This window comes from Drosophila simulans, chromosome 3L (genome assembly GCF_016746395.2).
Source record: "Drosophila simulans strain w501 chromosome 3L, Prin_Dsim_3.1, whole genome shotgun sequence".
In the NCBI taxonomy this organism is placed as follows: Eukaryota; Metazoa; Arthropoda; class Insecta; order Diptera; family Drosophilidae; genus Drosophila; species Drosophila simulans.
In genome coordinates this window covers 2,891,663-2,918,905 of record NC_052522.2, presented here as the reverse complement: position 1 = coordinate 2,918,905, position 27,243 = coordinate 2,891,663, and the positions used below count along the sequence as shown (strand labels likewise).

The following is a 27,243-nucleotide window of genomic DNA, read 5'->3' as shown; positions in this document are numbered from 1 at the left end:
GAAACGTAAACGCAAACGTAAACAAGGAGCAATGATAAGGATAATCGGGTGCAGACATGCGACTAAACACAGAGCACAGTACACGGAAAAGCGGCTCGAACATTGCAAACGGGAACATTGGGTGGTCACAGCTACGTTTTTGGGGTGGGGTTGGATTCTGTAAGAGCCAAACCCCCCGTTACCTTGGTCGTGCAGAAACAGCACTCGAATTCCACGGGCACGTCCTGCTCCAGGTTGTCCATCCGCTGGTTCTGCAGGTTCTCCAGGGCCACCTGGCGCCGCAGCTCGGCCACTTCCTATAAATAGTTGGGTGTGGGGATGGTGGCATCACGTGAGTGTTTCGTTACGCTTCGCTCGTAAACAATCGGAATATATGTATAAATCTAGGCTTATATACAGAAGGATCATCGGATGCAGGGGCATGCCGCATGCGTAGTAACTCTCGGGTTAGAAATAGTTAGGTATTTGGAAAAGAGGTTAGCAAGAAAAGGGCATAACAGTCCTGTTTGCATGCGGCTCAAGCTGTGTGAGGGTGTTGGTGTTGCCTGCTAGTGGCGGTGTTTTCGGCTATAAGTATGCTACGGAGCTGATCCTATCATTGCACACTGGAAAAAACTACAAATATAATAGGTTTGTATATGTTTTAAGCCTGTCTCTTCAGCTTCATCACCCGAACCGTATTCAAACTCAGTAGGTGAACTTTTGATTGCCATATTCCCCTAGTTTTATTCCTGGCGAGCACTTAATGCTAACCTATGTAAAAATTACTGCTGATATAATTATTTAGAACTCAATGGTTGCTGAAGCAGACTCAAACTGGTCTAAATGTGCTCTAAATGCGCCTAAGCAATCTCCATTGGATCGGTGAGTTCAAACCCTTCTAGGACATTATTAGGTATTTGATACGATGTACCAGCAGTTCAACTGTCCATAATTATCTGCGCAATCGGCATAGAAGCTCAACCAAGCGGTATGAAGAATCGCGAAAAGATCCATTCCTTTCAGAACGAAAATTCCGAGGCAAACGCCTGTGGAAATACTTATGCGAAACACAGAATGAAGCGATCAAATCCTGAAGGCCTGCTGGATGAAGATCCCAATGGTGAGTAGACAAGTTTTAATTAAAGGAGATCATTTTTTTAGTCTTGGGACCACTGATCTCTTTAGCTTCTGGCATGCGCTTACAGCCATCGGATCAAAACACCTGCCAGATGAGCCCCAATCTCGGTGCCCAGAGCCTATCCCCAGCTGTCCCCGTATCCTCACTTTCGGACTTCTACCAATCAAACTGGCAGCAGCCGCAACAGACGGAGTTGCAGAATCAGCAGCAGCAACAGCCGCACGGCTTAGGCAGGATGAGCCAGGGAACACCCAATGCCTACTACGAGCACGATGAGACTGAACAGAGGCGCCAGGAGCTGCGCAATCTCGTCCAGCATCTGTACGTGGCCCAGGCGAGAGTCCAACTGGAGGCCATCGAGATCAGGAAGGCACAATCGGTGGCCTCAGCTGCACAGACGCAACTGGAGGAGTCGGCCAACCATGTGCGCAGCATCACCGCCTCCTTGCACACTGCCCAGCAGGAAGTGGCTGCCTCGGCGATTCGGGCTCAGATCGCGCAGCTTCAGCTGGCGGCCCATGATCAGCTGCTGTTCGCCGCTCGCCAGGATGTGGACGCGCTCTCCTCGCAAATGGTGGGTCTCCAGGCGGCGGAGGGCATCGTCCAGCCGAAACTTACAGTGGATCTCCATGCTCTCCTGGACAAGCTGAAACAGCCACTCCAGCAGTATGATCGCCCCACAGCCGTTCCCCTTATTGCACCTAGTCTGCCGGGAACATTAAGCCATCAGCAACAGATGCTCTTGCAGCAGCAACAGATGGGGCAGGTTCAAGATCAAGGACCGATCCAAGGACAGGGCCAAAACCAGGATCAGGGACAGGGACCTGTGAATCCCTCAAATGGACCTACCCCCAACGATTTCATCAGCTTGCCTAGGGCTCATCACTATGCCAACATGGATTACACTTAGCTGCAGTTAAATATTCATAAGAATTACTCCTTCTATATTTTGTATGTTTCCTTTGCCTAAAATAGTATATTTGATTTAAATTTGTAAGTGATTTTTGATCTTAATTATTCCCATTGTTGTGTGGTTCTTGTCTGATTAATATATATATGTTTCAGCAATATCGATTGATATTGCATTGTGTATGTGACGGAATGTAAGTGTATGGCATAAGGATCAAATCTTCTTTAGAAAAAATTTATAAATTGTACAAAATCAGTTTGCATTTCTTTAGATGAACTTTAATTTCAGAGGTAATGAAGTTAGCAGAGCAAAAATATTGGCTTACAGACTGGAAAAATGTTAAAGGCAGATTCACAATTATTAGTTCTAAAACTATATATTCTTAAAAGCAAAATCTCTTATTAAAAAAAAAGTATCTACAATATACACATAAAACACTTTTCTTCCAAGGTGGCATCAATATTAAAATGGTTTGAAAGATATTTATATCTGATAAATATTTCAAATTTGGAATATAGAACCAAAATTCATTGTAATTCAGGTTTGAGTCAAATATTGAAAAATTTTGAAATTATCACAAAATAATATGGTCAAAATCGGTTCTATGCAGCTATTATTATTTTTTCGATCAGATAGGCATTCAGGTTGATTTGGAAAATCCATAAATGCAATTGCACGTTCGCCCAAAAGAATAAGTTTTTGTAGCATTGGTTCAGCCACTGAAAAGAAGACAATCAATCCGCAAATCCATTCAAAATAATCGGTTGGCAAAAAATCGAATACATATTAGAATATATAGCTGTGGCACAAATGCATTCGAGTTGAGTAGAGTAGAGTATTAGAGTAGGTTGAGTTCTTTGTGTATACTTTGAATGTACCTCCTTACTGCGTCCCCGTAAAATCTAAAAGTTGAAATGTGTGAATGTTGTTAAAGAACTTGATTTTCTCCTCAAGAGTCTTAAGTTTTTTTAATTCTTTTGTTATTTTTCTGGTTACATTTTGTGGTGGTTGGAATTTGTTTGAATAAACTCAAGAGAGAACGTGAAGCTAAATAGACTAGGGATACTAAAACTACAAAAAGAGGCCGCCAATGGGGGAAACTCAGGAATACTTAACCAAAGGACACCAAACTTTGTGGTATTCAAGAACTGAAACTCAAAACGAATTTACCCGTCTAACAGTTGGCAAATGAGGAGGAACCAAACGTGAGTAATAATTGGGATATAATTAGAATTATTATTTGAGTATATTTCGATCCAGTTCAACGGCTTCACATTTACTAATACATAGGATTACGATTTAGGAACTTTGAAAACATTAAGATATTCAAGAAATACGATTGCGAGTATGGCAATGACCAGGTATCTCCCCTTAATTCGCAGACTTACCCCGGGCGTGATCATCATCTGAATGGGCAGTCCCTTGGCCTGGGACAGGTTGTCGTCATCGACTCCGCCCCCTTCTCCATCACCGCCTCCCTCGGCGCCCTCTGACCCGGGGGCGGTATTGCTGGCATTACTGGCATTGGTGGCGGTGGCCACGGCTGTTGCCGCACTGGATGCGGCCACCATGGCCAGGTTGTTGGCCACTCCTCCTCCTCCGGTTGCACCTCCATTTCCGTTCGGTGCCTTTTGCTGAATCTGTTGCATCTGCAACATCTGTTGCTGCTGCTGTTGCTGTTGCTGCTGCAGCAGCAGAGCCTGCTGCTCGCGCCGATAGCTCTCCATGGCCATCATCGAGGTCTGGCGGGCATTGGGATTGTCGAAGCTGTAGGGCGGCACTGCATCCTGCTCAGAGCTGGATCCGCGTCGCTAAACGAAAGGGGGGATGGTTAGTATTGTTCGTTCTCGAAAAGTTGTGATAGGCGCTAAGGATTGAACTCTTTGAAACACAATTTAGGGCACTTTGTACTTACAAGGCATGATTCCAATTCTTTGAAATGGGGAACCATGAGAAACTTTTACTTAAAATGATCATTCGAATTTAATATAAATTGGGACTTATAATAAGAATCTTATTTTAAGTCCCTAAGCTTAAGCTTAGGGTTTTCTAAATCTACTGCTACTAATGTTGGGCTTATCTGGGCAAAAACAAATTAAATTGTTTGTGCCTATTGCATATTCCACCTGAAGAGATGAAAACTACGTAAAGGAATGTATGTATTAAAACAGAGTATCCCTTTTATACCAAAGGAATACTTAAGTTTCCGATATCAAAAAGACCTTTTAAAGGACACTAACCCCGAAGTCCCTTGAGAATGACTTACGTTGTGCAGGTTGGAGTTGCGCAGGTTGGCTACGTGGTCGTAATTCTTATAGCATCCGGTTCCGGTGGTGGCCGGATTGCGCCCGCTGGTGGACTCGCCTTCCGTGCTGTTGCCGTCCGTTTGCGAGAGATTGTGGCCTGTGGGCGATCGGCGGAGCGCGTGGGTTAAACGGTGCCAATTTTTGAGTGATCGTGTGTGACTCTCGCGCTTTTCTGCTTGGCATTCGTGTGTGTGTGGTGGTGGGTGGGTGTATCGGTGTATGTGGGTGTTAACGTGTTTACGTGTATACGGGTTATATCAGGTTATATTTTCAGATTCACGATCGGTTTGTTTGGTCGTTTGGTTCGTTTTTTCGGAGTTCACGCAAAGAAGCCATGAATGCATTTTGTCGCCATTTCGTTTCGCATTTGTTTAGCCGACAGACGCCAGTGGTGGTATATACACAAGGTTATATATATCGTATATAGTTTAAAATGAGTTAGAGCGGGTTTTGGATTTGTTCGGAGCGCAAATGAAGGTGTTTTATTTGGTTTGTTTGTTTTTTCGTTTCAAATCAAAAGAGGGGAAAAAGAAAGAAAAATGAGTTCCATGAATGTACTTATTTTTCGCTATATTTTGGTAAATATTTGTTACGACGACGATGACGACGGCGACCAAAAACGTTGGGGGCTAAGTTAAAATTAGTTTAGTTTAGTGGGATACAGTGAGGACAACATTGAAGAACGACGTCTATAGTTCAGGTTTAGTTTGGAGCTTACTCTTGGGTGTGGTCAAATGGGTTAGAACAACATTTAGTTAACTGGTGATGCTATTGGCTGAGTAACACTACTATAACACTAGATTATAGTTTAGATTGTCATAAAGTTAGTAGTCAGACTAGGCTATTGGTAACATTTCTATTGAACATAGTAGATACAAAACTGAAACAAAACGGAATATCCGCGGAAAATTTATTTAATTGAACTTAACTTGACTTTGTTTTTGTCGAAATAACCAATATATTTTGATTAAGTGATTAAATTGCTTGATTGGCTATGTACAGTATTGAGTTAAAATGGGAGAGAATGTCCAGTGGAAGCATTTAGAATTCATTTATTTAAAAAAATGGAGCTTTGTACAGAAAGTATGACAGGACATAAGAAAATTCTTAAAAATCTGAAAAATATTTTGAAAAAATATTTATCTTTCACAATCAAACTTGTAGCTATTTGTGAATTTTGTGAGTGTCTGAAATGTCAAGTGCTTTGAATGTACGCGGCAAAACAAATGTGCGAAACACTGTTCTCATGGTTTTAATTCTCAAATAGACAAAATCCCGATTCATGGTCATTTACGCCATTCACGTTCAGGTGTGTGATCTTGTATAATTAGACCGAAATACGAAGGGAATGTTAATGAGTAAAATGGAAAGAAAAACTTCTCCTGATGAGTCAGCGAATGAAATTGGCTGCTTACTGTTGCCTTTCCTGCATTCAAGGCTTGAACTCAAAATCTGGCCAAGCTTCAAACACCAAATATATAGACACTCATGGGCTGGCAATATGTTTGGATTAGCTGGTACAATGAAATAATACAGCGCAGTTGGGTTTTGGTTTTATTGCTAATTTCACAGACACACAAAGTTTTTTACGGCTTTAACAGTAGTACACAAAAGTACGAGTACAGTACACAGTTATTCATTTGGGTTAGTACGAGTACGAGTACGGGTACAAGTGAGTATTCATATTCACTATATGTTCTTGTTCGATCATACATGGCTTGAGCATAAATAGAGCGTACACAGTTTCTATAGATTAGTTCATAGGATAAGAGCATGCAGCGCGTTAGATTGGATTTAATTTTGGAACAAAGGCTTTAAAAATGTGAAAACGAAAGGTCGAGGACACACACACATATATAATAAGGTTATTAGTAGGAAAACAAGAGGAAATGGAAAAATATTAAGTAAAAGGCACGTAAAGGCTTTTTGAAAAGTCAGTCCGGTTGCGTTTTAATAATTTTTTCAGGACTCTAGCTTCTTCGAGCGCAATGATAGAAATGTTTGAACTATGTGGAACACAAGGCAAATCATAGGTAATCGTTCAAATATCACACACAAAAAAGGGCTTCCAAATCTGTATATAATATGTATATAACTTGGTTCGAACTGCTCAGCTCGCTTATTAATATCGATATATATGGTTGGGCTCACAATTTAACAAAACTTCAGCTTCGGTTGTGTGGCCTGTTGTATCTTAAAGTATTTATATATGGCTGCAAACTAGGAGCAATTTGCTTTAAATAAGGCAAGTTCTTTTGTTTTCCGTTGTGCTTATGCGTTTTTAGGAACGTATCGCCATCGTTTGCTAAGTTTTCTGTCTCTACATTTGGAACGAGTATATTTCATTTGGTATACCTAATGCACGCTATATATCGCTGATGCGCTCACTAAATTAAAAACTAAGCTTACCCTCTCACAGCTACAACAACTAAGTTCATAAATAAGGCTTGCTCTGTTGTTGTTCGTTTTGGATATTCACATCTCTTGGGTTATTTCGATTTCGACATCGATATCGATTTGGTTACCCCATGGTGACCACTTGAAGTGTTTTATGTCCATGGAGGGAATTATTTTTGACTAGTGCGCTCGATAAATGCCTTCTTGGAGTTTACAAAGAGGTTAGGCCTAGTTATTCGCTAAGATTTAGACTAAATCAAAATTGTGCTTACGCGGATTGTATTTTCAGAGTTCGGCTCTCGAATGGCGTGTTGTGTTAGCATTTCTCATTTTGGATTGGGTTGCATGGGGAATATGGTAATTCCTGGAAGATATTTGGCACACACATGCTGCCACACCCACTACTGCTGCAAATCACATTTGGGTACTTGAAAGTTTTGCTTGCAGACGAATTCGCGTTGGAACCAAATGGATATAGCATAAACTGGCCAGGCAATCGGTAACAAAATAAGTAACTCAAAACCAAGAACATCAGCAAATTTGAGAGGGTCTTCATTTCGTTTCAATTTCTTTTAGATTTATTTTCAAGTGCTGATGGACATTAGCAAAACTTTCAATATATGATAGTACGATGAAGCATACGCCTTTTGTTTTTGCATCTAGCTCTTACACACAATGCAAACATATGAATGCGGTAAGAGTTAGTTAAAGGAAATCAGGAAACAATGCATAAAAATATAAATAATTCAATTGGCCCTTATTGCATCTAACTCTTATGCAGAGTTTCAAAATAAGAGGAAAACGAACTATGGCAACGTGGCGTATGCGCGATGCATAATTACGGTTGTTTAGCAGCAGCGACTGTGTGACAGCATGTCTGTATGAGTGTGAGTGTCTCGTGTGCGTGTGTGTGTGTGTATGGGTATGGGTATGGGGCGCCTAAAAGCAGTTACATTTAATCACAACATTCAATTGGAAAATAAATCAAAAATGGAAGTACACAATTCATTTGATTTCTGATTGATTCGAAGCTTTAAAGCAAGCCTACGCATTTGGGCTAACTGCTAACCAAATGTTATTCATTTCGCTTTTTGTTTGTTTTGGAAGTACTTTCGCTTAAGTCTAGGACTCTTGTGTGTGTATGTGTGATTGATTCGTGTACGTGTGTGTGTTGTGGGTGTGTTTGTAACAAATTGCATTTGCTCTCGACTAATTTACATATACAATAACAATCGCCTGTCATTCTCTTAGCTAATTTCGCTTAGTGTAGATGGTTGTAGGTTTTTTTTTGTTTTTGGGGTCGGGTTGTTGTTGCTGTGGTTGCCGCGGTTTGCCAGCGATTTTGTGGTGATTTCAGGGAGGATTCAGCGGCTGTCTTCGTTGTCACTGGAGCTGTTCTGCTGCTGGGCATCCCGCTCCTCCAGCAAACTGCGATTCAGCTCCTGGATTCTGGCGGAGAGGGCGCGGCGACGGGGCGTGCCAAAGGAGGGCGGAGGGGGCGCCTCGATCAGCGTGTTTTTCTCGCCTAGGTCAAAATCAGCCGCATTTAATTTAATTAACGTTTTTAATTCATTTGGTGTGATTTTTGCAATTTTTCAATATTCGTATGTGTTTGTGTGTATAATGTTTGGGTTTCGAAATGGTTGGAAAATTCAAAGAATGTCGTGAGCAGAAAGTAGAAAAAGAAGAGCAGAGAAAAGAACACGTTGTAGGTAGATATTTGGAGACTAGTATTTCTAGGCATAGGTCCCAAAACGACTTCGATTCGCTAAATTACAACTACATTTGGCTAAGAGAATGAGCATATACATCATATGGTTTCATGTGTGTTTGTGTTCGCTTTATATATAATTGTATGTAATCAGCACTTGAAAATTTTCTAAAAATGTTGTATTTATAATAATTTGTATTTCTTTTTTTTCTATTTGACATTATCAATTAAGTTCGAAATGGTAACTCTATGTTGAGCATTCAAATTTGCTATGGTTGTGGCGGAATCAAAACAAGAATCAAGCAATGAGTAGCAAAATGTCATCATCATAATTCGCAATTCTGGGCAAACGTCCAACTGAAGTCAGCAATTAGGCAAACTCAATTTAACTGAAGGCAAACTTAAACCGAACAACGCAACAAATTGCAACAGCAATTGCCTAGCTAATCACTAGATCCTTGGCTATATATACAGGACGACTCGGGGTTTTATATATACTTCGGATTGCAGCTGTGCAGGGAAAGATTTCGGGAACTTATATACTAAGAATGATTGATTGCCCATTGTTATCAAATCTTATATTTATTTCTACTTTACATTACTTGGAAATATGTATAAATGTGTGTTTGAAACTACTAGATAATTGCAATTCTACTTAGATGAAATAAATGTTTCTATATAAATAAGAGTATAATATTTCAGCTATTTTTTCAACTTTTATTGAAATATCCAATATTTTAAACTTCATGTGATAAGTTTATACTAGTGGAATAATGTATATTTTAAAGGAAGTCATACAAAATACTTTCTGATTTGAAGTTTACGTAACAATTTATCAAATCCCTGCACAGCTGCAAATGGCTAGAAAGTAAGCTGAAGCCGGGTGGAATCTCTCCCTGCACTAAGCTAAATATGTAGGACTTTACTCTAACTTATTGAAAATATCAAAAATACACTAGGAGAAAAAGAGAGAACTCCAGGAGGAGGGAGAGAGAGTGTGCGAATATTTATGGTACAATAGTGTGTAGCTGTAGTCGGCGCGTGTGTGTGTGTGTCTGTGTATCGTATCCGTGTGTCTAGGGGCTATTATTATTGGAAGCGATTGTCAAAGGCTACGGCATTTAATAGAGTTGAATAATACGAGTTGTAGGGTGGCAAAGGTGGGCTAGGCTACGTATACGCAATGTAGTCACCTGGGGCGCTTTGCACATCGAGGGTCTGCCTGCCTATATTGGGGGTGCTTTGTCTTTTACCCTTCGGATGCACGACATTTGTTTGCTTTCCTAAAATAAAACACAGTTCGGAGGGTTGAGAGGGTTAGGGTTGCGGGGTTTTTGTTCAGCGGGGCTTTTGCCGGCTTTAAAGGGCCGTGAGATTCCATTGCCTACTTCTGGCGCGCGGCTTTTATACAGCAGAGGTGTCGATTTAAGGGGGTTTTGGGGGTTCGGGGTGTGTGTGCTTTGTACAAGTGAAAACCCCACTAATTTCGCGCTTAATGCGATAAGTACAAAAGCATTTGCCTAATTGACCATTATTGTGTGACGCTGGGGGTGTTTCTGTACTGTAGGGGTTTTGTGGGTCTAAGGTCTACTTAAGGGAACTTAAATGTAACTCAAATCGCTTAACTAGTTTACAATTGATCACTCGAACGTAGGTCTGAGCTCGGAATAATCAACGGTTCAACAATTTCTATCATCTTACGGCTCAGCAGTCGCAGGACTCGCGTCCGACTTCTGTGATTGCTATTTACACGCCTCTAGGCTGGATTTTAGATACAGCTTGGTAACGGAACGAAAGTTAAACCAATCTGAACTGATAGTGAGAAAAAGCGAGAAACAAAAGACCATGCCAAAAGTATAAAAATATTAAAATGATTACTTAGACAGCTAACGCACAAAACTACACAAGAGTAAGCTAAGTTAAAAAGGATAGGGATTTTTGGGGACTTGGGTGATGTACACTTAAAAAATATGATACGATTTCACCTTCTCTTGAGCTTTGTTACGAGTTCATTATATGACAAAATAAATTTGACATGAAATGAAAATTCGTAACATGGCTTTTCAACATGAAGCACCGTCAACTATGGCATATCATATAATTTGTGAGTAGTTACAATAGTTAGTTGTAGGATAATAAGCATAGCATGAGGCTTAAGGATCGAGTTAGTAGATCCCTTTAGTTGGCTAGTTTGGTGTTAGTAGATACGTAAGCAAGGCACATTCCTTATAGCTAGTGGTAGGGGGTAGATCTTACCTGTGTCGACAATCACATCGATGAGATCCATGGACTTGGCGAAGGCATCTTTCAGATTGATATGATGGAAGGAGACAATGCTGCCCTCGCGCTTGGCACGATCGAGTGCCTCGCGACGCTTGAGGGCCTTTTCGCGGCGCATCTGATTCTTATAAAATTCAGCAAAATTGTTAACGATGATGGGAATAGGCAAAGCGATTACCAGAACACCGCATATGCAACACACAGTACCAATAACCTTTCCCAGTGCAGTTGTGGGATAGATGTCCCCGTAGCCAACAGTTGTCATTGTAATACCCGCCCACCAAAATGTTTCCGGTATTGAAACGAATTTTGTATCCTTTTCATCCTTTTCGGCAAAATATGCCAGCGAAGAAAATATGAGAACGCCCATGGCCAGGAACAGCATTAGTAGACCGAGTTCCTTATATGAGTTACGCAGCGTAAAGCCTAACGACTGCAGGCCCGTTGAGTGACGGGCCAGCTTAAGGATTCGCAGGATGCGCATGATGCGAAAGACCTGCACCACCCGACGCACATCCTGGAACTGGTCCGTTGCATTCTTATTCGTTTCCAATAGAAATAACGAAACAAAGTATGGGAGTATTGCCAATAGATCGATTATGTTAAGGCCGCCCTTAAAGAACTTCCACTTGTCCGGCGAGGCGCTAAACCTAAGTATGTACTCTAGAGTGAACCACGTGATACACACGGCCTCAACCATTGCCAATTGCGGATTATCCTGTGGTGTACCGTTGTCAATGTGTTGTAGTTGTGGTAGGGTGTTCAACGTCAGGGCTATGGTAGACAGGACTATGAATAGTATGGATATCACTGCGATAACCTGCGAACGGTAAAGAACAATCGAGACTTTGTCGAGACCATGATTCAGCAACGATTCAGTTTCAATGCAATCAAATCACAACGATAATAGTAGGTACGAGTATTTGTAAGGTATTTGATATTTGGTTTTGGTTTTTATATTTGCTATATTTGGTAGGCACATAACACGATACGTTCATTCCATATCAAGTCTGTCTTTAATACACATCTAGTTTTGGTTTTTGGGTTTTAATTAATTGTAAAACACGGTCACAACAATCAGCAAATTTCAGCGAGTTCTCTCCACGAGAGTTCACTTTGATTCTGTATGACTATCTATCTGCTTTTTAATTGGGTTAAGTTGACATTCAGTTAGAGTTCTGGTCTCGAATCAAGCTTCTTCAGGGGATTGTTAGTCGAAACTGGGTCTGTTAATTTCGGTTGTAACTATATCGTTTCATTGGGCAGGGGTTACGTTTCATTTGGAGTCTTAGTTGGCTTTCCTAAACAGTTCTTTGTACTTTTCAAAGGCTGCTGTACTATATGTGAAGTATATATTCATTCGTCGTGAATCCTTCTTCGTAACACAAACCATAAGTCAAAATCAAAGGTTGGCAACAAACGAAAACACAAAAACGTAAAACATGGGTTGGGTATTATTTTCATCCTAGGTCTCGAAGTTTCGGGGTCTCTAGTCTAGATCAACTCTTTCTCTGGAAGGTGTGGGTGTAAGTGGTTGAGGTGGTTCTGTGGTTAGTGGTTCGGCGGCTAGTGGTTGGTGTGGTGTGCGTGTGGTTGTGGTTCGGGTAATAGTTGTGGTGTGGTTAACTGTAAGTGTGTGTTCTTGTTGTGGGGACAGATCACATGACGCAACACAAGGACATAACACACCTACATACTTATCAGCTATACGTGTGTGTGTCTGATCGGTTCTATTATGGTATGAGGGTGAACCAGGGGGGGCACTCCGTCGTTAAATAAGAGACGCTACCCTTGGGGACTGCAGTCGACATTATTGTTATATTATAACCTTATCTTTAAAAACTATATTCTACTTGGTATACTCCTCAGAAATCACCGATTGTTACGCTCTTTCGCTGTTTGTGTGTTTGTTTTGGGTTTGACTTGTTTTCTCTTGGAAAATAATGTTTGGAAAACTTAAGTGGTTCAAATTCATGATTGTTCTAGCAAATGACAAAGGAAGAAATCCAAATCTAATTCAAATTCAAATGCATAACTTTCGTACCAAACGAGCTAGGAATTACAATTACGAGATAGGGATTCCAAATCAAATCGAAACGAAATTAAATTAGAAACTAGAAACCGCCAGTTGGCCATCAAATAATTGCATCTGTCACGGAAACACAAATATGCCGTGAAATTATGCATTTATTTTCCGGTCAGTCCGATGGATTTCTCTTTGTAAACAAACACACTTAAACAATTTTAATTGCTTGTCTCTAAATAATACATTTAATTTACCAAAAACTGCCAATTGCAGAGATTGAAGTGTTGGGAAAGGGGGGAGAAAATGGATTTTTGGGGCACAGGAGGCCTGTCAGAAATGCAGAATTTCAATTGCGATTTCAATGCCAGATGGATTGCCATTGCCGCATTAGGCCGCATGGCTTCGTATCTTATTCCGAAACTGAATCCGGGGCTCATGTGGAATGGGGGAGGGCTGAATGTTGGGTGGAATGTTGGGTGTGCGTGTGACTGACAGTCGAGAGGGGGTCAGAGATAGAGATAGAGAAAGAAAGAGAGAGAGAGATAGGTTGAACATCTTGGACATGCCACGCCCCCAAAGTGGTATGCATAGATAACTCTTCTGTGAGTGTCCAGATCTACCATAGTAGGCCACTGTACGCAACCACGCAGTTCTGGTTTCGGAAACGGATTGGGTTCGGAATAGGAGCATGGATCGTGGATCATGGATCACGGATGGATCATGGACTTTGGATTTTGGACTGGGGGTTTTTGGTGGGGGAAAGCTGAATTTCATAGTTCTGCCTCGTTGGATGAGCTGACTTCTCTATTTATGGCTTATGGCTTGCTACGTATAGATACAAAAGTTAAAGATACAGATTATGCAGTTATTAGATAAAAGATACATAGTTAAGAAGGAGTCATTACGTAAGGATAACCAAAACGCACTAAAGGATACACAAACCAACAAAACCGAAAACAAACCAAAGAAGAGAAAATACTTGGATGGTGCTAGTTAGCAACGATGAGAAATAGAAGGAGGAGTGGAATAAAGTCAAAGTACAGATACTAGATACTATAGTTATAGATAGATACAAGTGCGAGAGGGCACGCGAGGGGGCTAAGAAATAGAGAAATAGAGGGCTTAGACATACAGATGGGTTCATAGAGTTTAAGGGGGATGTTCTTGCATTGAAGTGGTCTTGGTCTTGGACCGTCAAACTTCGGGAAAGTTAATTAAATTTCCATAGTTTTGGGGATTGTGGATTGAGCGGGTGGGGCGGGGCGAGGTAGGGCGGTCGAGGGTTTCAACAATCTACTTGAGATGGTGGTGAGGCTATACAAACAAATTTACTTTCGATTCTTATTTCGCTTTCGATTGAACAGAATGCATTGGAGTTGAGTTTCGTAAACAAAAAAGTTTGTGTGCGAATTATCACTTTGGCATACTGTAGTTTTGGATTTTGGAACTGCTACCATTGCTGCTCAGTCATGAAGGTGGTTGGGGGTTTTTGGGGTATGGATAGGTTTCGCTGGGTTGAAAACTAAACATGATGTCGCAATACTCCTAGCTTGCTTACTTGATCACAGTCTCCGGAAAAAAAGAGATGAAAACGTAACTGAATATGCACTAAACTTACAACAACTACAAAGTTCAAAGCGTAGCAAGTCGTCTAAAGCGGTTTCTGCTGCTTGAGGCCTACAAAAATCAAAACTCTGTCTATAAAGCCGCCGACAACAGAGCCATAATATGTAAAAAACAAAATATATATGTATATATAGCAATACATTAAGCTAAAAGTCGGTGATCCGAGCATTTTGGATACCTTGCAAAGTTGATTCTTTAAATAATAATTTGCTGTACAAATGTATTCCCTCAAAGTATATGACAAATAGCAAGTAATTATAGAAAATACGAAATTTTGGCGGACATTATTAAGTATCCAGACGTCTAATTCTATTTATTAAAAGTTATTTCGTTTTTTTATTCCTATAGTATTATTTTATTGGCTCCTTTCTTTATAGGAAAACTAAACCTTTGCAAGTGCATGAAAAAGGATAACAAATTTGAATTAACTTCCCTGAACCAGGCTGAAATCCACTTGAATTACAAGTAATGGAAGGTCGATGGATTACAGAGCAAGATCTCAGGGGCGAAGCAGAGTGAGGAGATAGGTAAAGGTGAACAGTGAAAAATAGGTGATGAGCTGAGGTGTCGTGGAAAATAAGGACAATATACAGTCAAAAAACAATTCATGCGACAAGAAAATCGGGACAAAAGAGTTTCGACTTAAATATATAAATATAAGAATAATTTACAAATATACAAAGGTTTACATAGGGCACTCATCGCAATCGCTGTACAATCCAAACTAAATCTAGATCAAAAAGGGTGAACTTCACGTCAGTTGAATACCAGAACTAAAAATCACATTCAATTTTAATTCAAAATAGGGGAGTGCAAACTTGGAGTGTTTTTGCTCAGTGTTCGAGTGTAGTAGTGTGAGTGTGTGTATCTGTGTGTCGATGGGAACTAAGTTCCGGCTAAAATATTTGATCAGGTTTGCATTTGGTTCACGTGGAGTGTTTTTTTTACGTTTTTGTACGTTTTGTGGTTTTGGTTTTCGGTTTTTCGGTTTTTTTTTGGTGGTTTGTTGGAGTTTATCAGGGGTGGGGGAAGTGGGCGTGGGTGGTTTTCGGTGGGTGCATGAGTTGGTTCGCATACTTTGTTCGACTCACTAAAAAACAAACAAAATTCGATACAAACGGCTATAGAATTCAGTACGAATCGACTACGAAATTCTATACTAGTGGCATTCAAATGCAGCAAATTTGGTGGGTTAATATTTCAAGTAGGAGATTTCGTTCGATCGATATATAGTTTGGTTACGGGTCTCGTATACCGAAATCAAGAGGCTAAACTAAAACTCAAAACCGAACAGAGACGATGAATTTTACATGTGATACCCTTTGGGGATATTGGAATAGATAAATTCGATTTTAAATTCATAGAGGGGACTAAGACTTCGAAGGCACCTTAGACGTTTCTCAAAGTGTATAGATTTGTGTGTGTGTGTAAGTGTTTTGTGTATATGTCGAGTGTCGGAAATTGTAGGTAATCAAGGTCCAATGTTTACGAAGGAATTAGGTTAAAACACAATAACAACGAGAGTTAAATAAATTTCTTCCTTATGCAATACACACGAGATTACAACATGACATCAAATATATAGGAAAAGAATACGAGGGTTTATATACGACATACAGATATGTATATATATCATCGCCAATGGAAAGGAAAAGATCAACGCAAAAGGCAAACAACTTAACAACAATTTGGATATCATATTTCCAGTTTCGTTATTGTTGTTTTGGTGGTATATAAGAAATAAAATAAACGTTTTTGAATATTTTTGGAGTATTTTTGGGTATTTTCTGTATCTTGTTTGTCTTGTGAGCGCGCTTTGGTTTCTTGCTGAGTTGTTTGTCGCTTTCAACGAGGCGAAGATATCAACTGAGATTTCTAACTGCTTTTGTTATTAGATAAAAGCTAGATTTGTTGGTTCTCATATTTATCATTTCGTTGAAAAAAGGATGTGTTTAGGCGTGGTATTAAAAATAAACCAAAAAAGTACAGAACTAAAAACTTTGTTAGTTTCTTCTTTATCTCTGACAGAAAATCGAGTTAGTTATTGAAGAAAAAACATAAATAAAAATACGATAAAAGTACAACTGCAAAGGGCTCTGGAAATTTTTCATTACCTTTCAAATGGAACTAAAAAGTTTAAAAGTTAAACAATAATTTATATGGAATGGTTGCATTCTAGCAAGAATCCAAATAAGGTTTCAGACATTGAGAATACATTCCATATATTTAATCAAATAAAAACAAATTAAAAATGGTAAACCTAAATGAGTTTTAAAATAAAAAGTACATAATTCAAATAAAAATGAAATCATAATCGAATGAAAAATTATAGGAGATGCACCCAAATATGTTGTAATTATTTCCATTCTCCCACCAATATTATTGGTTAAAGCCAAAGCTAACGTAACAGATCGAGGCAAATAATCGGCTGTATAATACAAGCTGAAGCCAAACTGAGATCGTTTGAGTGAGTGTTTCAATGGTGATATTTATAGATGTGTGTGGTTGTGTGCCCGGGTCTTTAAAGCTGATCAAGGGGTATATACATATATTTATATATATGATACATGGCCAGCCAGAATGAGGGACCCTGGGTCCTCCCGAAAATTCTGGTCTGATCGGAATCCTAAGCGAATTCTCCCCCTAGCACATGGAAAATGGAAATGTATTACAACACCGTTTTGGCCACTTCTCCCCAGAGTCCTTTCTCGTTACAATATTTTCGAGGATTTCTACAGCACACCTGCCGCCTGGTCATATCGCTTATTGCCCATTCCCAAACATGGTTACAGTGGGGTGTTTGGGGGATTTTGGGAAAACATTAGAGATAAACAGAGAAATATTACTTCACCATCATCATCAACAATTAAGAGATATACGTATTAATAATATTCAGAGTAGATATAAATAGTTTATATATAGTTGTATGTATACAGGGCTTGTCAATTTCGCAATTATACTGTGTGTGATGTAAAAAAGACTGGATTAGAGAAACGATTAGTAAACAATTTTGGGCAGTTTCGATTGCTCGATCAGTACTGGCTTGATCTTTTGGCTATTTTGAACTCTCTGGGTGTCGTCGCGTGTTTCGATTACTAAGACTCGAACTAGAAATGAAACTCAAACTAAAACATAGTATGCATCTTAGTCTAAGAGAGGTTGTGGGATTGGTTAGGCGAAAGCAGAAATCAAGGGTTTAACTGAATGAAACTTAATTTAAATGGTGCCGTACACTCTTCATCTTCCGATGTATCATTTCCTTTTTTGGAGGTTACTCCTCTCAGATCTCTAAGGACTTCCAAGATCCGTTCGATGGAGGAAGACTTCTGTCCTGTCCGATCTGTACGATACATGACACAAAAGCTTGAAGCACTTCGATATGGGATTTACACATGAGATCAGCCGTATATACAACACCGATGTGGATCCCAGAGGATCTGCGCGCCAAGCAGCGGGATATATAGTAGTTAGGCGATATCATATCTTATGGTACAGATAACTGGCGGACATTCGATCGAGTAGCGAGTAACCAGTAACAAGTAACGATTAAAGTATCGAGTATATATCCTTTCGGAGTGCAAGCATATCGGTTTGAATCGCAAAGCAAGTGATGAATTGGCAGATTTGTACAGCATTGAGAGTGGGTATTTGATAGAGAGAGTAGAGATAGATATGTTGCTGTTATCCTTACACTATTTAGTACTCAGATCTGCTCGACGGCTGAGTTATATTACAAAGTGCAAGAGCTGGCGATAGTGTAAAAATAATAGTGACTTTGCACAGAACCAAAGTTCAACTACATAAGAGTAACTCAAGAGTTAATCAAGAACTTATAAGATTCAAGAGAAATTGGTAGTTGGAGGAGGGAATTTCCGGGATTTGGTTATCGAACTTAATAGGGTTTCTTACGCTTGACATTGACACGGTTCACAGTTCAACGGTTAGAAACACAATACGAACACATCTATGAGAATCTTTGGGTATCGTTAGGAGGAATTTGGGAGGGCACGGAGAAAAAAGATTATCGATATATACTCCAGTTGTGAGTGGTTGTTAACAATATCATTTAAATGCTACATTTTGTAGACATGGTATGCAGAAAATATCTTTTAAATCTTGAATAAAAGCGTCTGAAATTATCGGAATATATATCTTTTTTCTCAGTGCTGAAGTTAGGACACTATAGACTACCTTAAGGACGGGGCAACCGACTGGACTTACCCGGGCGGCGAAACTAGTGTTGGGCTTCTCGAGGAGCTCCCACAGATACTTTTGGTACTCGGCGCATTTACCTTCGCCGAACTCCTCCTCGTCGCGCTGCCGCAGGGACTCGGCCTCCTTGCGCATCTCCTCGTGGACGTTCTCCTTGCGCTGGTGGTACTTGTGCTGGCAGCAGGACTCCAGGTACAGTTCGTCGACGCCCCAGTACTCCAGGTCATCACTAAACGCGAGCACGCACATCTCGTCGACGATGTGCAGCTTGCCGGTGCGATAGAAGTTCAGGATGGAGCTGAAGCTCTTCGGATGTCGGTCGAAGAAGTACTCGTTGTCCGCCAGCGAGTAGTCGTCGCACAGCTCCACGATGGCCTCGTGGGTGGTGCACTCCCTCAGCCGCCCGAGCCGCGTGTGGGGCAGCCGCTCCAGCGTCCTCCACAGGACCTCGTGCCTCACCCCGCCCACGTTGATGGACACGCGGCTGTTGACCGCCTTCGACTGGGCTATCATGAACGGCTCGGGCGGCGGTATGGAGGACATGGATCTGGAATGTGTCCGCTGCAGGGCGCCGGTGGTGTTGCTCTGGCTGTGGGTGGGTACACCGCCCGAAATCGACTGGCTGCTGGCACCACCGACGCCCCCGCCACCAACGCTGCCAACGATCTGCTGGGAGGTTGTGGGAATCGAGTGCGTTGGTGATGCGACTGGGAAAGGGGCGTAGCGAACTTCCTTGCCTGCTGCTCCACTGCCCGATCCAGATCCGGCTCCAGTTCCTGTTCCTGTCCCCACTCCTGATCCTGATCCCGTGACTGATGCTCCCGCACCGACTCCCGCTCCGGCTCCTGATCCCACAGCTCCAGCAGGAAGACCGGCGGATGGGCCAGCAAGGTGGCCGCCATCAGTGTAATCCAGGTGACGAGAAACGAGGCCTGCGGGATTAGCTGGCCCAAGGTGATAAGCAGCACCGCCAGCTGCTGGTAGAGATCCGATGCCGATGCCACCATATGCACCAGCTCCACCGGCTCCCATCGCCCGCTCCCAATCGACATTACCGCTTGTATCGTAGTACGGCTGATTATCGCCGATGTCGGCAGGTGTTGCAGCCTGCAGTCCGCGTGCAATTGCAATTGCCTCGTTATGTTGCTGATACAGGATGTCCTGTTGCTGCTGCTGATGCTGCTTGAGTTGCAGTTGCTGCTGTTGCTGCTGCTGCTGCTGCTGCTTCGAGTGTTGCTGTTGCTGAGTCGCTTGTTGCTGTTGCTGTTGCTGGCCAGCAGCCTGTCCACCTTGCAATTGCCCGACCATTTGTAATACTCCATTATTGGTTTGAAGCGGTGTTGATTCACCCGTTGCCCAGCGTACCGCCTCACGGTCCCTGTCGCGTTCGCCGACCATAAGTCTGCTGTAATGGGATAACGGAGATTTATTATCTTTGAAAACAACAGTGATTTATCTGGAAAGCCATTGAATTTCGATTGAAATTTTGGTACTCCATGTATTTGCTGAGTTGTTATTTCCGTTCTTAAAGTAAAGAGAAGGGTTTTGGGACTCACCGCTACATCGCGTCAATTGTCGTCATTACAGCCTCCTTTTGGCGAATGTGCTGCTATGTTGGCCGATGTCCTGCCCTTTTCCTCTGCCGATTGCTATTGCCGGGGAAATTGATTTTGGTTTCCGGTCGCTGTATTATCTGCGATCTATAAATCGCTCAGTTGCGGTCTGGCAGGCTGCTGGCTGTGTCCCCGGATTCCCTCATCTTTGGCTGTGACGCTGGTTCTCCTGGTTTCCAATGGCTTTCCTCCGGCACCACTATCGTTGTTATGTCTATGATCACAGTTGTGTTCTGGTTCTGGCCCTAGTTCAGGTTGAGATTGAGATTGAGGCTCAGGCGTGGTTTGGCAGCATTTTGTGGGGCAATAGCTGCAATTTATGGCCAGAGATAAGGGGAAAGCAATCAGTAAAGGTCGCTTATTGCAAAGCAATTATATCTAACCGCATATCGATGGCTGATAAGCAGCATAAATTCCGAGCACCTCAATTATGCGTGCCGTCTAATCAAATACACAGCGGCACAGTGGGCAAATATTGTCCAAAATAAAATATAATATATATGTGTAATATTCCTTACTAAAAAATCAAAACGGATTGCCATACCATTTCTATTTTGAATTCACCCCATTCGCTTTACCCATGAGTCACTATCGTCGAGGCTGCCACGCCCACTGTGCCTTCGAGTAATGAATCAATAGTTGCGGACAACTGATAAGATAGCAAACCAATTGTGGTAGAGGCATTCCCCCTTGCTCCTTTGTCCTTGCATTTTCACACCGACTCCGCCTTATTTGTAGCATACATTTTGGGGCTGGGAACCTTGTGGCAATTATCGCATAATTGCGTATGCAAATGATTGCAATTGTTGGTAAATCGTGGGCCACAAAAATCGAGGCCGCTTTCTCTTATTTATTAGCGTTAATTTGCAATCGCCAAAGGCGCGGCCTTTTGCATTTAAATGCCTATTTTTGGTTTCCTTTGCATATTTGGCCTTTGCCCAGATTTTAACCCTATGATTCAGTTTCTGCCGCATTGCAATCAAATTTGAATTTTTACGCCCCGCCGGAAATGGCAAGTAATATGCCTAACGGTCCGCGAATTTTTCAAATGGATTGCCATGCGTAGTGCCCTGAAAAATGTTAACTGACCTCGGACGGTCGTTTCGAACGTCTTCATTTCGTATTCATTCCCGCATTCGTATTCACATATTCACATTCTGGCCCACGTGAATACCCATTCGCATGCAGATTGCTGATTTGTGCGCCACCTGTCACTCTCACTGCCCTTTCACCTCGCGTGCCAGGGGTCAGAGTTCGCGAGTTATGGCTGCGACGCAAATTATATAGTTTTGTTGCATTTTAGTCCGACTAAATTGTTGTTTATTAGCTACTTCTCCGAGTGCCCACTTGTGCCTGAAGTTACGTAATTGCGAACGGCAACGCCAAAGCTTGAGCAGTCACATTTTTGACAACATTCCTGGCAAGTTTGAGTTGAAGGGTAATGCTTTCCAGTCGGATATGATGGAATTGGCGGTAGAAATGGATACCAAATTCTATAATTTTTATAATACCATTTCAATAAAAATGTGTTTTTATGAGCTGTAATTTGCCCATTTCAACAATATATTATCATAGTTTTCCTGCAATCCACGTTATCCACCGGGTACTAATTGCGTTCGCAGCCACATTTTTTGATTAAATTGAAAGCTTTTGCTGGCACTGCTTGCATTTTCCATTCATTTTAATCGCGTGCAGACGAAAAGCAAAAGTTTTTCTCCATTTTTATAGCAATTATTTCTGGCGCAAAATGAAACTAAACTGCATGCAAACTCTCAGCTCTTGTTTAAGCTGGCTTTTATATTTCTGCTGTTTTTTCTCCCTTTTTTTTTTTTGCTAAGGATGCATGCAACATGTTAGCCCCGCAGCTCGACAATTAATTCCGTGATTGTGTGAGTGGGTATCTGTGAATGTGGGTTCAAGTGTGTGTGAGTGAGAAGTGGGCAACTTCACCTTGGAACCTGTTGATTTGCCTTGAGGCCATGGCAGAATGCAATTAATTTCCCATTTTAATGAGGTGAGACCTTTTCGTTGTTCCCAGCGAAACTTGGTCAAAAGCGTGTGAGAGGGCGAAAGCCATTTCTTTTGGCTGCTTCTGGCCTTGTCATAAAAACTCGGCCAGATAATGGCTGCTGAAATTTATGGCAGCACCCACCCGCCCACACACACACACAAACGCCCACCCACATTCAGTGAAGCCCATAAATCTGCAAACATAATTTGCTAAACACGTATGCAGAACATTACAAAATGGCCTTAATTGCCCTCAAATGGTTTGACATTGTCCATCGCCAAGCAGCCTTGACTCTTCCCAGACATTTGGGGATCGGAAGAGGGCTACTCGGGTTACTAAAACAACAGCCATATAGCCGTGGGGACATTATAAAGTTGCTGGCTGAATTTCATGACAGGGCTGAAAGTCTGAGCAGCCTCATGTGTGATTAATGATTTCTTTGCTTTGTTGACGCTAATTGAAAAATGTTGGGCAAACATCAGCGAAAATAATTAGAAACTTCGGTTACTAAGGGAAATTAGGGGGGTGCGCGTTGACTGATTGAAAATTTAAAATTCAAAGGAGGAGAGGCAATCAATTACGAAGAAGCTGAGTGAAATGTCTGAATTATGAAAAAGTAAGATTCTAACACGTGAGAAAAATTAGATTTGGCAGACATCAATGCATCTAATCAAGAAGGAATATGTAAAACTGTAGGCACTAAGGATTTCCCTTTCCAGCGAACTCGCCGCTTTGACAAGATACATTGCATCAAATGCCAAAAATCCACTTAAGTGCTAAAAGCAAGCTTTTCCATTTGCATATTGCATGGCGGAATGCTTCCTGTTTTCGCCGGCAAGAGAAAGGGGTGAAAAATCGTCAGGACGAAACTAAAACTAAGACCGAAACAAAGCTAAATTTAAGGCCCGCGGCAACTACAAGGCAATGCAAATATGTAGAGAAAGCGTGTCAATGTGGCCCAGACCGTAGCTCTTCTTATGCCAATTGTTGTTCCGCTTGCGAGTGGCAAACATTTATTGCCGACTCTCCAGCGTCGCCATTGCCATTGTCTAAATTTATGGGTGCCATTTTGTTTTGTTTGGTGCAAGCATTTTGCAAGTCAAGTGCATTTATTTTTAAATGCTCTACAAGGGCCGCGAAGGGCGTCTCTTCAGAGTGCGTCAGCGGCAACCTCAACACTTTGGCCGTTTTCTATCTGTGTCGGTGTGCCCGACTTCCTTTTGCTGGCGGGTCTTCCCCAATTCGACGCCATCGACTTCCGGCCACATCCACATCCGCCAGTAGCTGACCGCAGCCTGCATAGCGCGAAAAGTCCAATCAGCTTAACAGCACAAATGAGCACAGATCTGCTGTAGCTAGGTTAAAGAAAATAACCAAATAAATACTGCTCTGAGTAAGCCAAGGTCAGATTGTGCTTTATGAATGTAAACTGTGATCGTTGTTCACACTAGGGTTTATTTATCTATAACTCTTAGCAATTAGAATAGTGCTTGTTAGTTTCTTGTACTGTTTCTCCCAGTGTCGTGCTCTAATTTTATTTGGCTAACAAAAATGTGCGACGGGCGCTCGAACAAAGTTAGTGTGAAAGCCAGCACTCACGTCTCCGTAGCGTACTTTCCATTTTCTGTAAATTTAAGCAAGTTACTCTAATTGTGTTCGCCGCTTTCCTCTGACTTTTCCCCGCACTTTTCGGGGCTTTCTTTTGCGTGCCACGGCGACTTATTGGCCATTGGCATGCAAGCTGATTCTACTGCTGCTGCTGCTCTGCCTCTTGACCAACTTGACTTGGCCTTGGCTAACATTTAGGGTCTCTCCATGTGTTGGTTGGCTTGTTCTCACTTTCACTACGTTGCTGCACTTGGCTCTCTGCTAAAGGGGCCAAAACTGGAAGAGCACACTTTCCGGGGCATTCGTGTATTAACTTAATTGTTTTTATTGGGTATTACGCGGCTTTATGGCCCCGAGGTCCTGCATTCCGACATGGCGTCATCTGGATCCCGAATCCCTCGACCAAAATCGATGGCAACCGGGTGTGCCAGGCACCGTATTGTTCGAGTAGTAGGTGTCATTAACCCGACACAAATTGCTGTCTGCTGCACACCATGGTTAATGGCTGCACTGCGTTCGTTACCTTTACGGCCCTCATCTGTTGGCCATGTCAACTGCGCAGTTGGACGGACTACATGAAATATTCATAATCAACTTTGGGCCATTGCCCGTTAACGTTAACGGTCTACCAGCGGCGACCGTATTCCTCATATGTGCCAGCCGCCTTATTGATTTTCGATTATGGCCGTGGCACACCCTTTCAATGGGTGCACAAAACAGAAATTCCGTTTATTTTAACTCATAAACACACTATTTATTTATCATGAGACTTTGCCTTAAATTGCCTGCAATTTTCCGTTAGCAAATGATTTTAATTTTATATTTACTTTAATTTTCTTGTCTATCATCAGTTATTTTGCTCTGTGCATTTGCCAACCTGTTAGCCGTGCGTGTTTGGCCTAATAAGTCATAGATGTTAGCAGAGGGGTAGCTAAATAATGCATGCTATACCAATTCGAATCGAGTATTGATAGTGTCTTCGATTGGCTCATTGCAAAGGAGTTTATTATTTTTTCAAGAGATTACCACCCACAGATAGGCACATTAGTGATTTTGGAAATTCCGCTAAACTTTCAGCCATCAAAACCGATAGAAATAAATAAATTCAGTCCCAATGTCATGTATAGCGTAAATAGAGAAGATACAAACATATATGTATATCCTAATGGTGTATTCTTAATGGTAAGTAAGTAAGAGTATCTGATACTTCGGATGACTCTATCCCAGTCTGGTTATTTATTTTAAGGTTCGGAGCATTTATCAAGTCTGTGGCATTAACCGACTCATGAATGTTTCAAATGTCCGCTGTCCCCTGATAATGATAAATGATTTCAATGCGTCTCACCTCCACCGGCGATGTAAGTTCATTGCTGGCCAAGTTCTTGTTATGGTGCTATTTTTGGCTCGATTTATTTCACCCGGCGATCTCGAAGAAAAATAAATAATGACTAGCAAATCGCTTAAAATTCCACACCACCGCACGCAGTGAATTTTCTGCTCAAAGATTAATTGGCCATCCGAAAATAGTTGGCCGGAACCCGCTGAGACTGAGATTGAGTTCCTGGGGGCGTTTCGGAATCGTAGGAGAATTCGCGTGCCTTTTTGCAATTAAAACCAAAGTCAAATGTTTCGGCGAAGCACGTGTTTGGCTTTTGACCCCAAAAGCACTTTTTTTAAAGACCCATTTCAGTGGAAAATTAAAATTCGCCGAAACCAAACCAGATTTCCTCGCTGAAAGCTTTTTAATAGCGGAATAATTGCCACTTAATGCCACAATTTTTGAAATACTAAATGAATAGTTTTTAATCCAACTATTGATTTATATGTATGTATGTATATGTATGCAGACATTAAATGTTAGCATTTTGATTTTTGCAAAAAATGTTTTTCAACCATAAAATGTTACCTTGCCCAAAGTTATGTTAGTTTGTTTTTATTTCCTACTCGATAAAGCGCCTCCAATTCGTTGTAGAAAATATTTTTGTTATTTTTCCGTAAATTTCCCCGGCGAGCAACAAATTTTCTTCTGCACTTCGTTCGGGGCCTTTTTCTGTGTTCGACAAATGACGCCATTAATATTTTTGTTTTACTCTTTGTTTTTCGCATGGATATATGCCTTTGTTTCCCCGGCTTCTGGCATCCGAATGCACATTGGATTTTCGGTGCAGGGATTTCTGTGCTGGAATGCGGCAGAAAGTAAATCTTTGAACTCATAAAAATCTATGAGCGCACGCAGCCAATTTGTTTATCCATCAGATGCACAGATACGAAACAGTCAGTACGTCTTCGTTCGCTTTTCTTCGATTCTCATTCAAGTGACGTCATGGAACACAGATCAATTAATGTTTACAAGATATTTCGAGAATTGATAGAAAGGCAGGCTAGTTTTCTTCGAGTTATTGGCAGTTTTGACTGGCCACTCAGTCGAAAATTTAAGCCCTGGCAGTTGGCCAGCTGAAAGTTGAGCTAATTTCTTAGGTACAGGGACATTTTTCCAGCTTTCTGTCATATCCTTGAATATTAATATTTCTGTGGCAAGAACAACAAAAAAATAAACACTACATTTAAGTGTACAATTTATGATAATAACTTAAATTAATAGGTCACACTTTTCATTGACAAAGTTTGACCAGGTCATAGGAAAATTCAAAAACTGAACAATTTCAGTCTGAAATATGGACCCTGGCATTTGGCCAGCTGAAAGCCAAAGAAATTGCTTTCAGACGGCGACATCCTTCGCTCCTCCTGCCATATCCTGCCACTTAGAGGATTTCTCTTCTTGCAATTATGCCAGGGGAAAATATGGCTCAAGCTGCGAGGCACTGATCTGGAAAAACCAGAACACGCAACGAGGAAAAGAGGGAAAATCTCGCCGCCGCCGGGGAAACTGCAAGCCAAAGAAAATAAAAAAGAGTGGAAACCAACAGCGAATACATAAAGCCAAGTACAAATTGTATATAATGCCAAGGACACTGACGACCTCAAAGCAGCGCAAGCTCACTTCACAGATTCATCTTTAAAGCAGATTCCATTCAGAGAAAATCAAGAGTATTAATTCACAAATATGAAATGTACCTTTTGCAGATTAGTTTTCGGGCTCATGCCTTTCCAAGGGGCTTAATGCACGAAAGCAACAGGAAATTGAAAAACCCTGAAATCGGAATACTCCGGGAAGTGAGCAGGGAATGCTTGGAACACATATCACGTATACGCCGCGGACCACTTACTCACACACACGAGTACGCACACACAACAAGGACGGTGCACACACACTTTAACATGGCGGGTATACGTGCGCAAGTGGCGCGAAAGTGTTGCGCATATTTGGGGTCTTTAATTTCGTGCAACGTCCTTGAGACAACGAAATTGAAATTCATAACAATAAAAATAATACCAAACGACTGAAAGGCAGAAGCCGAAACG

The 27,243-nt window shown here is 41.5% G+C and overlaps 2 protein-coding genes across 21 annotated transcripts in view; one reads left to right on the top strand and one right to left on the bottom strand.

Annotated features, from left to right (window-relative positions):
* LOC6736537 (potassium voltage-gated channel protein Shab) overlaps positions 1-27,243 on the bottom strand; it is a 56,389-nt gene that overhangs the window by 7,477 nt on the left and 21,669 nt on the right. For 4 of the 19 annotated variants that reach the window (XM_039294124.1, XM_039294131.2, XM_039294133.2 and 1 more), the window contains exons 3-10: positions 20,145-20,511; positions 18,598-19,993; positions 10,701-11,544; positions 9,638-9,727; positions 4,297-4,433; positions 3,419-3,841; positions 2,909-2,932; positions 183-296 (exon numbers count right to left, since the gene is read on the bottom strand). In XM_039294124.1, coding sequence (XP_039150058.1) covers positions 183-296; positions 2,909-2,932; positions 3,419-3,841; positions 4,297-4,433; positions 9,638-9,727; positions 10,701-11,544; positions 18,598-19,986 — 3,021 coding nt within the window. In that variant the 5' untranslated portion in view covers positions 19,987-19,993; positions 20,145-20,511. Of the gene's footprint in view, positions 1-182; positions 297-2,908; positions 2,933-3,418; positions 3,842-4,296; positions 4,509-5,877; positions 8,259-9,637; positions 9,728-10,700; positions 11,545-18,597; positions 19,994-20,144; positions 20,512-27,243 lie in introns of those variants that run through there. The other 15 variants (XM_039294132.2, XM_039294134.2, XM_039294126.2 and 12 more) reach the window with 9 other exon arrangements.
* On the top strand, positions 691-2,117 carry LOC6736538 (chromatin modification-related protein eaf-1). Of its 2 annotated transcripts, XM_016170337.3 has the most exons (3): positions 691-864; positions 920-1,102; positions 1,168-2,117. In XM_016170337.3, exons 1-3 carry the CDS (start codon positions 837-839, stop codon positions 2,028-2,030), a joined length of 1,074 nt encoding a protein of 357 aa, XP_016030121.1. In that variant the 5' UTR covers positions 691-836; the 3' UTR covers positions 2,031-2,117. The 2 variants fall into 2 exon arrangements, with proteins under 2 accessions (XP_016030121.1, XP_044779019.1); XM_044923084.1 differs by lacking the exon at positions 691-864 and having other exon boundaries at positions 950-1,102; positions 1,188-2,117.

Bases quoted from the DNA above. Each gene is read 5' to 3' on its own strand.
- LOC6736538 (XM_016170337.3), top strand. From the start codon at position 837: ATGCGCCTAAGCAATCTCCATTGGATCG. The intron at 865-919 runs GTGAGTTCAAAC...ATGTACCAGCAG, and splicing joins AAGCAATCTCCATTGGATCG to TTCAACTGTCCATAATTATC. The intron at 1,103-1,167 runs GTGAGTAGACAA...TGATCTCTTTAG, and splicing joins GCTGGATGAAGATCCCAATG to CTTCTGGCATGCGCTTACAG.